Source organism: Pygocentrus nattereri, chromosome 16 (assembly GCF_015220715.1).
Source record: "Pygocentrus nattereri isolate fPygNat1 chromosome 16, fPygNat1.pri, whole genome shotgun sequence".
NCBI classification, from domain to species: domain Eukaryota; kingdom Metazoa; phylum Chordata; class Actinopteri; order Characiformes; family Serrasalmidae; genus Pygocentrus; species Pygocentrus nattereri.
The window spans coordinates 23,890,325-23,903,523 of record NC_051226.1 but is presented as its reverse complement, the minus strand read 5'-3'; the positions used below and the strand labels follow the sequence as shown (position 1 = coordinate 23,903,523).

The following is a 13,199-nucleotide window of genomic DNA, read 5'->3' as shown; positions in this document are numbered from 1 at the left end:
TAACGTACATACGTACGTGTGTGTGTGTGTGTGTGTGTGTGTCCATTTGTGCCTTTTGCCTGCTTGTCAGTTTGCTGGCCCTACAGGAGGTCAGTATGGTACTGTCCTGCAAAATTTGCTCTTCCAAATGGAGCCGCAAAGTCCATCAAGGCCCCATTAGAGGCTCATTAAGCCGTGTAGTGAGAGATTTGGCGCCTGTCTTAACGGGCTGCAGAGCGAGCGCGTGCTTCAAGAAAAACACGAAGCACGAAGCGAAGACTGACCTGAGACCAGCTTCAGCAGCGACACGACCTCAGAGACGCGAGCTGAGCTGAGCTGAGCAGACCCCAGATCAGCAGACGCGCAGGACTCTATCACAGAATAAGGAATCACTGAGAAGTTCGTTCTCGCATTTCTCTCGGACTTTAGGCCTACATTCTGTCTGTATGCTTGTGTAACTCAGTGCGTAAATAAATTGTAATAATAATACAATAATAACATTGTAAATAAATCTGAGATAAAGTATCAACCACATTTAAAAATGTATGAGAATGGCCAAAAATGTGTTTTCCCTTTTTCTGAAACGCCACCCCTTTTTCCCTAAAATTTCCGAATAATCCTGTCCTCTGATTTCTGTACAGTGGTGGTGATGGGAACCAGGAGTCGCAATGCCAACAACACAAATATAGCCATTTTATATATTATTCAAAACCACCAGTCAACCTACGCGAGTCTTCTGAGCTTTTATGTGTAATTTTGATGGTAAAATAATCATAAATCTGGAACGAATAAGTTTAATAAGCTTTGGCCATTGTTTTGCTGTTTAACGCCCTGCATCATAAGGCCACGAATGGGTTAAATGGACTTGTTCATATAATAGCGTTCTGTGATGGAGCTCTTAGAGGCGGATGTCTGGTTCCTATCACCACCACTGTGAACAATTCTGACTGTAAGTTTCTCTAAAACGGAGCATTTCACACCAAACCGCTCTGAATGACTGTTTACATCTCAACCGTTTATGTAGAAGTTTTGAAAAAGTTCCCCTTGAATGTGCTTTAGTACATGGAATACATTTCAGAATAAAGCAATGTATTTGAGAAGTATCAGTGTATTGGAAACCAATTAACTAACTGCATTATATATGCCCCCCTCCTGCAATCACCCCCCGTCGTCCTTCTCGCAGATGGTGTCTAAGTTTGCCCCTCTGTGTTGTTGCAATAACCTCGCGGTACCAGATTTCTCACCCTCACGCTGCGGTCGCCTGTTTATACAACTGGGGAAGTCTTCACACCCAGATGTCCCTCAGCGGCCCGCTCATTTGGCAGATGATTGGGCGTTTGGTGTGAAGAGCACCAGAGCCACACCTCCTGTCCAAACCACGCCCATCCTCGCGCGTTGCCTCTTTATAAAGGCAGGGAGCCGCTCGTCTTCATTCATTCCCTCTCGTTCCTTCTTCAGTTTGACGGCGCTTCGCATCTACCGGAGGAAATAAGCGCCTCAAACGGACCGACTGTGAAGGACTCGTTCTTTCTCTCTCGGACTATCATACGAAGCGAAAACAGCATGAATTCTGCCTGCCTCGTCGCCACCCAGACGCCTTTCGTCAACCCTTCAGCTTTTGTCCAGGCTGAGATCCAGCCTGGTGGGCAGCAGTCTCCCATGAGCAGGTGAGCGGCAAGCTTCTCGTCGCAAAACCTCATAATTAGCTAAGTTTGAAGTCTGACAGGACGTTAGCTGAAAAGCTGGCATACATTTAAAGTAAAACTGTTCAAGAACAAGACAGCTTGCTGTTTTTGGGGTAACGTTAACTGTGTAGAGTTCGTGTTTTATGTTCAAACATCTGCGAATTCATGTAGTCAGCGCTGCACGTTCACCTCAGTCTTTAATTTGAGTCTCCTTCACTGACACTGACCATTTCGCTCTTGCTTTCTTCCAGCCGTGCTGTCCTGTGGAGACCCTGGCTCATCACCAGCCAAGATGGGTGCAAGAGGAACAAGCTCGCATGTGTAAGTTTTAGTCTGTCTTGCTAAAAGTGCTTGTCACTTTTAATACTAAGTGCAGTTTTGTTTATGCAGTACCTCTGAATAGTCATCACTGCCCTACATGAAAGCCTTCATTCATGTGGTAATTTAAGAAGAATGAATATTTTCACTAAGCCTTATCAGTGAAATCAAATGAGTAGGGCTTGTGTAGTGCATGTATTACCTGCAGTGTTTTCATAAGCAACCTGAGTCCTTAGAGCTAGCAGGGAGCTTGAAGGAGACAGACAGGCATGTGGAGCACATTAGCAACAGTATGCTAGAGCAGGAGGTGCGACTGTCAGGCTGTTTTGTTGACACCGAGCCACTCAGCGCAAAGGCAGAGGGGGCAACTGTAACACTGAGACACTCTGCCATATGGCACCACTGTCTGAAGCAAAGCAGCTTTGGCACCCAGTGCGGAGGTGTAGGGAGAATAGCTTCCAGAGAGGTAGAGCGCGGTTGCCAAGATTGAAGTAGACACCTCTGGCTCTGGGGAGAGTGTTTGGGCCAGTTTCCCACCCTTAGCCTGACACCCACCAAGTCACAGCTCTTGCATCCTGCCCAAGGCACTATACAGCCACGGAGCTGGCGCTGATGTCACCCCATAAATGCTAGGCAGGAAGCTGTGTTGGATGCTTTTGCTCGTTTTGCAAGTGTGGCCTTACACCTCTTTTCTCTCTTTACAGCCTTACACCAGACCAACAATGACGGGTAACACCACAGCAGATGGCAAAACTCAGTCTTTCCAGCACCCTGTCAGGTCAGTGCTCTTTTGTTTTGGTTGGGTTTTGGTCTGTAAACCTGTGCAAACTCGCAGTTTGTGAACGAGAACTTGTATTTGGCGCCAAAGTGAAAAAAATAAAGCCCATTTCCAACCCAAAGGGAATGCCAGTTTAAATATTTGTTCTCTTTTTTATCACAGACTCTTCTGGCCAAAGTCCAAGTCATATGACTACCTCTACAGCGATGGCGAAGCTCTGCTGAGAAATTTCCCAGTCCAGGCAACCATCAGCTTCTACGATGAGTCAGACAGCGAGGATGAGGAAGAGGAACAGGACGACTGGGAGGAGGAGGAAGACAGTGAAGAAAAAGAGTGCCTCAAACCCCAGAGCCATTTTACCACCTACAACTGAATTCATACACGCCACGATGGCAGCTTCTGGAAGACATGAACATTCACAAGAACTATCACATTCTCAGATGGGACTGTACCCAGTGTCTTCACAAAACAAATATTTTGATAGCGCATGCCCACCAGAGCCTGCATGGGTGTCAGTTTTTTTTTTTTTTTCAAATTCCATTCATGTGATGACAGCTTCCAAAAAAGAAACGGGAAAAAGGTTCAGAACGGAAAGTCTTCCTAATTGTAAATTCCTCTGGGAATTGAATAATGGCAAACAGTCCCACATTGGGATGAATGTGTTGTTTCCAAGCCATCTCAGGGTCTCTTTTGTTTTATACACAAGATTCTTTTATCTGTATTTTATTCCCCTTCCCTAATTTATGTTGTACATATCTTAATATATTTATGTCTTATTTTTGTACTTTTGTGCATTTGACACAGAATAAACTATATGTAAAAGTAATGAAAGTGAGTGGTTTTTTCTCTCTCCCTTTTTTTCTTATTTTTAAGTTTGGGGTTAATGAACAACACCTCGTTTTAAACTCTGGTGAATCTCTCTTTGATGTCAGCCGACTCTATCTGCCTGCCCAGAGAGGGCCTGTTCCATGTCTGCCTGGTTTTAAGTATTGCTGATCTGATAGACTGGAGTGGGTATGCCCTGTGGAGAATGTCAGAGGTTAAAAGATTTAGCTTTCCTCAAGTGACATAGGTCACAGGATGTCTGCTGGTGGTGGTTAGTTATAAAACAGCTGTAGATTATGCACAAATGAAGAAAAGGTGGCTTTTTTAAAGTGAAATTTTAAAATCTTGTATGTGCACTAACATATGTACGCATTTTAATGTAAACATACAGTACATACAATACACAGTACTGTGTAAAAACCACTCTTTCATTGATTTAATTCCCAGTAAAAATTGCCTGTACATGTTTGTCAGCATACAGGAAAAAGCAGAAAACATCATTAACAGGAAATTGCCTTAACAACTAAACATGATACCTTATTTTCAGTATTTAGTGTGTCTGCACTTTGCTCTTATTACAACTTTCAGTCTTAGAAGTCCGTAGCATTTTGTGCCTCTCATTAGCCAAGTAACCCCATAGGCTGTTAAGTGTCCCATTTTCTCTATATCTTAACAGCTGTTTTACTCCAGTTTTGAATTCCTTTGACTTTGCCTTTTCTTATGCAAATGGCTGTTTTGAGTGCAAGTTTGATAAATGAAGGGGTCTCTGATTTTTGCACAGTGCTGTATTTACTGTATGTGCTATATATTCAGGCATCGGTTTTCGTAGCATTTCTGTTCCATTTAGTGCTTCTGCTTAGACTCCCACAACAGAATTATTCCCACTACAGGTGACACACAAAACTGTCACAGATCAGTACAACACTGACCTAATAAATCCAACGGAGGGGTTGAAGGAGAAGAGCGGAAGTAGGGAAATGTAGTATTTTAACGTAAGGTGTGGCATGGGAAGAGACCCGGCGATAATTTACACTCTACGAAATAAAAATAGCAGTTATCGCTGTCCAGCAGACCAGGACAGCTTACAAAACAGCTCAGACGCTAAAGAAGAACAGCTCTGCTGTTTCCTGAAAAGATGTAAAAACGTCTCACGCTTGTATACTTGCGGACTACAATACCCAGCACATACATTTATTTTTCATTCCAGAGGCATGACTTTGCGCGTCCAAAATAATCAGCAGCGATGTGATTGGCTGAGCAGGGGAAGCCCCCGGCTCCTATTGGTCAATCCGCGTGTCAGTCAGACGCGCTCTGTGACTCATGTGGATGCTCCCTCGGTGGAAACAGGGACGAAATGGATCAGCAGTCGTAACGGCGCGGAAGGTAGGATAGCTATATTTTTATGTGCATCCATATAAGTTAGAAATATGGGCCGCGCATGTAGCATTATTTCTGTTTCCCATCGATTACTATAAAGGAAAGCATATCAAAGAATCAAAGCCCGAGCGGTCTGTATGAATGTGTAATGTAGCTATAGCGCTCAGCCTTGAAGGAGTTAGCTCTGAGTCCGCCGCTTTAGGCTGATGTGTGTCTTGATTAATATTTGATTAGCATTTATGTCAGTAGGATGGCTTTTAAGCCGTGTGAGATGTGCCAGTTGCTCCTCGTGAGCCTTTGACACACTTACGACAAATCTGAACAAACGATTTTGACCGATTGACGATGTAGATACGGTTAAAGTGGCGAAATTGCGACCCGATCTCGCCTTGTTCTCATCGAGCGCAGCCTTTTAGGTTCCGTAGGTGAGAGATTACAAAGCAGACACGTTCTCCTGTCCGTCTTCATTGCAAAAGCAGCAGCTGCAACTGTGAACCCGGTGCTGTTGTAACGCTACTTCTAACGCTGATACGGCGGAGTGATATAAATTTAGCTCTTGAACGCTAATGGCACATCTACCCGCTCCGTTTCCATGGAAACCTCCTCCCCCGCCCTCCTCCTCATGCATATTCATATGAGAGAGGTACAGGCATCTGTAAAACATCTATTTTACAAATAAGTCTAGAAATCAAAACTTTAGGATCTTCTGAAGAGGCTGATAAGACATTTAGTTGTGGTGTTGTCTGCTGCCCGCTCTTGTTACGGAGCTGGCTATCTTGTTTGACCCTGTGTTTGTGTGTAGCCTGTGTAGTCCCATCTTTCAAGGACATGTTTCTTCAAGAGTGTGTTTTTGAAGAGCAGATGTGTGAGACGCTTTTAGGCTTCAAATGACCTAACATTTGTTTATCTAAGAGAAGAACAGAATCTGCAACCACATAACTCTTTCACTGTCTTTTCAGCACAGACCAACCCTTCATTGAGTTTTCCAGTGGTAGCATGGCAGCAGGTGAGGACTTTCTTGCAAAGCATCTCTTTATTTTACACTCCATTCACTTGTCAGATTTTTTTAAAGTAGGTTATACATACACACATTTTCAGTGGTGGGACCCGGTGGGATTGTCAGAGAAGCGTTTTAGTGAAAAGCATTAATGAAAGTTGCTCAGATACAATCTAGATATGAAACATGTAAACTTATAGTGTCTGCACCCTTGTAGTGTGTCAAGACCGCCAGGGTGGCTTTGGCCTGCAGATCCTGGGCCACATTATTTAAGTGTGTAAAATAGCCCATGTACATATTTCTATGGATGATTAATATTTGTGAGGAAGGGGAATTATGCAAGCACATGCTAGGACAGGAAATGGAAAGATCATTTTTTGTTCCACAGTGATTACCAAGTGTGTGACACATTACAGCTTATGTACTTTTTAAGGGTATCCTAAAAGTAAAACCACAAGTGTCATTTTGTGGAACACAGCAGTGCTGCTGGAGTTTTTAAACACCTCAGTGTAACTGCTGGACTGAGAATAGCCTGCCAACTAACTCATCACTAGGTTGAGGCAAATGCAGTAAACAAAAGCAGAAAATGCATTTATTAAGAGATGTCATTGGTTAATTGCTCATTGCTTATGCTGTAACAGCTTTAGAGCTCTATGATGACTAATATTTCTTTATTTGAGCTTGAACTGTGTCTGTCATTGGTTGGGCTTGGAAGCAAGATAACTAATTAGCCAATCTGGTCACTGTAAGCTTGTACAGTGAAGAAAAAGTACAATTAAAGTGATAATGGCTTTGGTTAAATTGTCAGCTAAAATTTCACGATTGTGACAGGCCCAGTGAAGGGTTTTCTAACATAACTTTTATTTAACTGTAACCAGGACCTAATTAACAACAGCAGTTTCAAAAAGGAATCCTACTTTACAAAGCAGGATCATTTTGGTTCTGTTGCTTAGCTCTGTTTTTCCCTAACATCGTAGTCCAGGAAATATCCAAAAACAAACAAACATACAGGCAGAGGCAATGACACAATGCTGTCTCGAGAGCTCTGACAAACTCGGAGCGATTCCATCTGCTTGTCTCTTGTTGTGACATCACCTTTGCCCTCGGCACAGATTTCTCTCTCTTTCTCTCTCTCTCTCTCTCTGGCTGTGTCTATTTTTTTGTTTCTCTCTCTCATTCTCTTTGTGTTTTTTCTCTCTTTCTCTGTTATACAGCATTCCTAGATGATAAGGATGCAAACTCACTCCTCAAGCGTTTTCCACGGGCCAATGGATTCCTGGAAGAGTTTCGGCAGGGCAACATCGAGAGGGAGTGCGTGGAAGAGAGCTGCAGTTTTGAGGAGGCCAACGAGGTGTTTGAGAACAAGGAAAAAACAGTAAGATTTAGATGCAGTTTGAACCAATTTCCTAAATTATTAAATTAAGTAAATACAGTAAGTAAATTCAGTATAACAGTACCGAACATTTTGATCCAGTTATGTTAAAACATTTGCCACTCATTAGTGTGCAATGTTTATCATTAATGGCTTACTCAAAAAAAATAAATAAATAACCAAGCAGGTTTCGAGGGATTGACTTACAAATTGAAGTAGTAATTTGTATGCATTTGACAGTAATTTTAATTCCATTCTATGTTGGGCTAACAGGTCTCTATCTGATTGAATAGAAATGTGTGATGTAATTATGTTATAATTAAGCTGACATAATCAGAATCATAACAATTAATTTTAGAGATCTTAACTCACTATTAGAAACACATTATGCACTTATATAACTTATATACCAGTTGTATAGTACTTACTGAATAATTTGCAGTAGTCTCTGAATAATAAGCTGTAAGATAATTAATAACTGAATAACAAACCTGATAACAGCACGTTCAGACGTACTTTCTTCTCAACTGTAGATGGAGTTTTGGAAGACGCGCAGTGTCTACACAGTGAACAGCAATGCCGAATCACGATCAGAGCGGGCGGACACCGTGTACATGGTGGTGCCGCTGCTCGGCGTGGCACTCCTCATCATCATCGCGCTTTTCCTCATCTGGCGCTGCCAGCTACAGAAGGCCACGCGCCGGCGCCCGGCCTATACACAGAACCGCTACTTGGCCAACCGCAATGCCCGCAGCCTTCCCAGAATCCTTGTGCACCGTGACGGTCCATCCCACACAGACAGTTCCCATGACAGGCCCACTGTGGTGGTCAGTGGCGGAGGCGGTGGAGAAAGAGGGGGTGGAGCCACAGCCACCCAGGACACCTCCAATCATGCTAGTCAAGCTCCGAACGGCCGGGGCCTCTATGTCCAGGATTCGTCTGTGTCCGTGGCTTCACGTCTGTCTGGGGCCACTCCTCCTCCTTCCTATGAGGAAGTGACAGGCCACTTGGAGTGCAGCAGCGACGAGACCACAGCTCCTTACAGTGACCCACCGCCCAAATATGAGGAGATAGTTAAAGAAAAGTGAGCATGGAAGAGACTCAAAACTGCCAGTCCTGGTCAGTTTGGGGAAGCACTTGATCCTGAGCGCTCGTTTCAATGCGTATCTCGCTCAACTAGCTAGCCAGCTGCTAGCTGCGTTTTTAACCTCTTCAGTTGCCCCTGGGCTACTGCCTAAAGTTGATGATGGATGTGTGGGCTGCACTACTACCAAATGTGGTCATCTTCGTGAAGTTGTATCCCTGAACTCACATCTTCTGAAGACCAGGCGTGTTTTGTGGACGGGACTCCTCACTGTTCTTTCTCACAATCTTCCAGAACCTCATCTGCCGTCTCCACACTGCTTCACCCTTGCACCATACCCATTGCTTTCAGCTTCAGTCCTCAGAAAGGAATAACTATAGAGGGAAGTGAGGGAAAATTCTGGGAACTGCAGAAATAGCCTGGTGGCTGATCACCTGAATCTTTCTGAAAACATGTGGAACAGTGTAAAGATAATGTCAAAAGAGGTTTCAGATCACTGTGTGCCAACTCATTGACTAGGCTAGGTCCACTGGGGAAGTGTTATGAACTCCTCTAACACCAACATAGTCCCTCAGACCACATATCCTTAAAATTAGTACAACACCGTTATGTCAGAGTGAGCAGACGGAAAGGAATAGAGTGGCTCCAAATGACCTTAAAGTAATATGCAAATAGTAAGGCACACTGACGATCCAGCAATGGTGTATGCAAAATGCTATCATATCAAAAATATTGATGGCTAGAAACGCATGCAAGCAGAAAGGACTGGCAGAGCGTGAGCGCTTTGCTGCACATTTTTATTCAGCACACATTAGTCCTCTCTCCACCTGAATACGAAATTCGACACAGGCCTTAATCACATGTAACGATCAATAGTCACTCAGTCTGTCTCGCTATTCAGCAGTATTGCTGCCAGCAATTTCACCTATCTTCCAAGATTCTACTCCCAATACTGTGCCCTCTCCGAGACACTACACAAAAACTCATAACCCACTGAGAGCACAATTACTGGGCAATGTAACATTCCAGACCCCTAATGACCCTACCCCCCACACCCCCCACACCCGTTCTCCTCATCTCTTTTTTCTTTCCCCTCCGCTCTCTGACTGTTTACAGCTTTTGTTACTCTTTTTTACAATGGCATAAAAAACGAACTGTGTGAATTTGTATAAAGCATTATGTGGCTTTTCAACCTCACCGGGTGCTATACTGTAGTATATAATGCTGCTTGTCCTCACGCCGTGTTGTTCCTCACACACTGTCTGCGACTTGGTTCTAACGAGTCGACCAAACTGCCCATCCCTTATTATGCGCCTGAACAGTGTTTTCCAGCTCAGGTTTAAGCCAATGAACTGCCGCCTTTTTCAGCAAATATGTAAATAATCTCTCACTGCCAGCCATTGGGGGAAATGTGGGGTCGTAGGTGAAGCGTTAAATGCTGTGCTGAAAATCAGTACTGCAGTAGAGCCACGTGTACGAAGGTGTTCCTCAGCATTGAGGAGTAGAAGAAGCTAGCACAGTACGCTACCATGCGAATAAAAGTATTACAATGGATCCAGAGGCAGTGCTGCAGAGCTAACATCAAGATGTTGTAACTAGCACCAAAGCTAATACAGCCTGCAAATGATTGTGCGGAAAACACGACCATGTGAATAAAAGTATTGTAACGGATCCAGCTGCAAAGCTGATGTCAAGATGATGTAGCATCTCGTGCTAATCACTGTAGGTCCGTCCCAGTGACTCAAATGGTGGCTTCAACCTTTAGCGTGATGGTTAGCTTTGCTTGGAGCACTTGGGCTGGACTCCATATCCAAAGATTCTAGGTATAATACCCTTGAAAAAGAAGTTTAATAAGAAGGATCTGTAAACTGGCTGAATGTGGCGACAAGCGACAGAGGATACAACTGGCTGGATGCACAAAGCTTGACTTTGCTTAGCCTGTGAAGGTTGAGCAGTAGCATAAATGACCTTGCCGCCTCTCGTTTGTCTTTAGGCACAAAATAAAGACCAGTTCTGCTGCAGTAAGGACACTGCTGCTTGGATTGAGCCTCTGATCTTGTCACCTGAGCCTCTGAAATGACTGATGCAGAATGGCTGTGGCTGAACAAATTTTACACTGACAAAGCACCAAACCCTAGAGGCCATGTTGACTGCCTCGATGGTTGAAATTCGCTGATCTAAGATCAATTTGTGGCTTCTTTGTTGGAAGATTGATGAGTGAATGGATGGAGACAGCTGACCTTGGAACTGAAGTTAACGCTCAACACAGGGTGGTGTGGATAAGTTGGAAGATTATTAAGGCTAAAGGAAGAGATGTGGGTTGTGAATAAAGTGCTACACACTGGCTTCTAATGTAACACCGTTGTGCGTGTTGTCTGTAACCGGCTTGGTATTTGCTGAGTGAGAATGGTTGTGCGAGTGAATGTGCCAGTGCGTGTGTTTCTGTATTGCCACTTACCTACCTACCTAGAATGTGCCACCAGAGCCACACGTTTCCTTTCACACGTTAAACATGCTGTTTGCCATGGATCAAATCACAAGACTCGTGTGCACCTTTGTTCTCCTGCTCAGCCTAAATTGCATGATGGATATTTTTGTTTTCATTTATATTAATGTCTTATTTTTTAAGACTTCAAATTATGTCTACATTTTTACTGAAGCTCTATATATCTTGTATCTTCATGTGCTGGTTACACTTATTTAAACACTTTTTTAATCAGTGTAAGCGCTGTTGAAATTGTAATATGTATTTATGTAATATGAAAAAAAAATTGTACAATTGTGTTTTGCGTGAACTTGTATAAAATATATCACCCGTCATATTTTGGCAGCGTCCATTCCACATAGACAAACTATTTTTGCATATCTATGTATTAAGACAACTTATAATTAAGTATATAGCGCTCACCAGCCGATGCATGAATATTCATTTCTGTATCTTTTGAATAACTTTAGCTTACTCGCATAAGTTAAACCTAATCATTTCTGTGCTAACACAGACTGCTTCATATTCAGAGGGCTTATGATAGCATTAGCTGGTCAATGAAGAAGCTCATCCAAAGAAAAGGAAGACGATCACCATAATCGCCAGAAGGCGTAGTTTTGCTTTTACCAATTTCGGTGACTTGAAAAACAGCAGAAAATTGTTGGAGTCTTCCCTTCAGCTCTCTCTCTTTCTCTCTTCCTCTCTTTCTCTGTCGCTCAAGTTTACCTTTTGTAGCGCTTCCAGTCGGACTGGCTTAAAAACAGATATCATAACCCAACTTGTTACAAATATGACATTACGCTTGTGTAACATATCAGTGTGGTTGCAAATGCTTTAGAGCACATGTAAGCTAGCAGATGTGTTAGCAGACTTGAAAATGCAGAACAATTTCTACGCATAATTTTTACATCCTAACGTACTTTTTCCTTCTCTCTCTTTGTTTGATTTACGCGTCATTCCGCAGTGGACTGTGGTCAGGGAGGTAGCATCTTGTGTAGACCCTTAGGTCTGAAATCTAAAATATATAAAATTTAAAATAGTTGGGATTTATTAGAGTATATTAGAAAATGTAGATTTATGCCCTTATTTGCCTCCTGCCGCATCACTCTTAATGAATTCTAAGGCCATCATTAGACTCTATATGCACAAAGAGCCAGGGTTCCTGCTGATATTCTTGTTTTGGTTGGTGAATATATACCTGTGTTTGCCCCTGTCACTCCCTTTCCCCCTCCCCTTTTCACTCTGTCATAACAATCTGTTTCTAAGTGCCAAAAGTTCCTGTTCGTGAAAGCACTGTATTCTTCGCGAATATTAAATGAGTGAACTGCTGAGTTGTCTGACTGTTTATTGCACCAGTTAACCCATACATGTCCAGCAACCATGCCACAGAATTTGTTCAGCTTGGTCAAAAGTGAGGAAATTCATAATAGTACTACCCAGGGTTCTAACAATAACCCCATGCGGACATCTGATATACGGCAATATATTGATTTCAAATTCATGACATATGAATGAGGTATCCAACTAATGTAAGTCACATGTGGACATGTTCGGACATATGTGGACATATTCGCCAATTTATTTGAAATTGGTCATTTTCAAATATGGGACGCATATTTCAGCCATTTATCAGCATATATAGACATATGTGTAACAAAATAATATATGACAGATCCCATTATACATTGTATGAATGGCATATATTATTCATATATGCTAGATTCATGTTACAAGACATGCAGTTTTTGTGCGTCTTCTTTGTTCTAATAAAGTCAAAATGGGCATAATAGTTACATAAATGAACTGTAAGATATGCAATTGAATCACTGAAACATAAATGAAAATATTGTTCCCAGACACATTTAAGTAACTTCATATTTAAAGCAAACAATAGTTTAAAGTGAAATATTTTCTTCAGATTTAGAATCGGTAAAGCTCACAGAATCTGTGAACCAAAAGTAAGGTAACATTTCAGATTGGGACATTAACTGATTAGTGAAAAAGGACTTTTTTTATGCCAAAAAGAGCAGGTTACAAAGGTCAGACATTATTACCATACTGTCAGGATGATTAAATAAATATATTAAATAAATAAATAAACAAACAAACATAAATCTTGTTAGAAAATGGATGGATGGATGGATGGATGGATGGATGGATGGATGGATGGATGGATGGATGGATGGATAAATCTTGTAAGATGCCAGCAAAAAAGACACTTTGGGAATTTTGGATTGTATTTTGAATTTTTTTGCTTGTTTACTTAATTTCACGAAGTTTAATCCCGAACTTGCGTTTA

General features: G+C 42.3%; 2 protein-coding genes across 2 annotated transcripts; both read left to right on the top strand.

Moving 5' to 3' along the window:
- Positions 1 to 1,419: 1,419 nt before the first annotated feature.
- On the top strand, positions 1,420 to 3,173 carry ripply1 (ripply transcriptional repressor 1). The gene is made up of 4 exons (XM_017704265.2): positions 1,420 to 1,646; positions 1,916 to 1,985; positions 2,687 to 2,760; positions 2,923 to 3,173. Exons 1-4 carry the CDS (start codon positions 1,543 to 1,545, stop codon positions 3,131 to 3,133), a joined length of 459 nt encoding a protein of 152 aa, XP_017559754.1. The 5' UTR covers positions 1,420 to 1,542; the 3' UTR covers positions 3,134 to 3,173.
- A 1,719-nt stretch (positions 3,174 to 4,892) lies between these two features.
- On the top strand, positions 4,893 to 12,231 carry LOC108431293 (transmembrane gamma-carboxyglutamic acid protein 3). The gene is made up of 4 exons (XM_017704337.2): positions 4,893 to 4,968; positions 5,922 to 5,968; positions 7,174 to 7,334; positions 7,865 to 12,231. The coding sequence occupies exons 2-4, from the start codon at positions 5,959 to 5,961 to the stop codon at positions 8,417 to 8,419; spliced, it is 726 nt and encodes a 241-aa protein (XP_017559826.1). The 5' UTR covers positions 4,893 to 4,968; positions 5,922 to 5,958; the 3' UTR covers positions 8,420 to 12,231.
- The last annotated feature ends 968 nt before the right edge of the window (positions 12,232 to 13,199 follow it).

Bases quoted from the DNA above. Each gene is read 5' to 3' on its own strand.
- ripply1 (XM_017704265.2), top strand. From the start codon at position 1,543: ATGAATTCTGCCTGCCTCGTCGCCACCCAGACGCCTTTCGTCAACCCT. The intron at 1,647-1,915 runs GTGAGCGGCAAG...GCTTTCTTCCAG, and splicing joins CAGCAGTCTCCCATGAGCAG to CCGTGCTGTCCTGTGGAGAC. The intron at 1,986-2,686 runs GTAAGTTTTAGT...CTCTCTTTACAG, and splicing joins AGAGGAACAAGCTCGCATGT to CCTTACACCAGACCAACAAT.
- LOC108431293 (XM_017704337.2), top strand. The intron at 7,335-7,864 runs GTAAGATTTAGA...TCTCAACTGTAG, and splicing joins TTGAGAACAAGGAAAAAACA to ATGGAGTTTTGGAAGACGCG.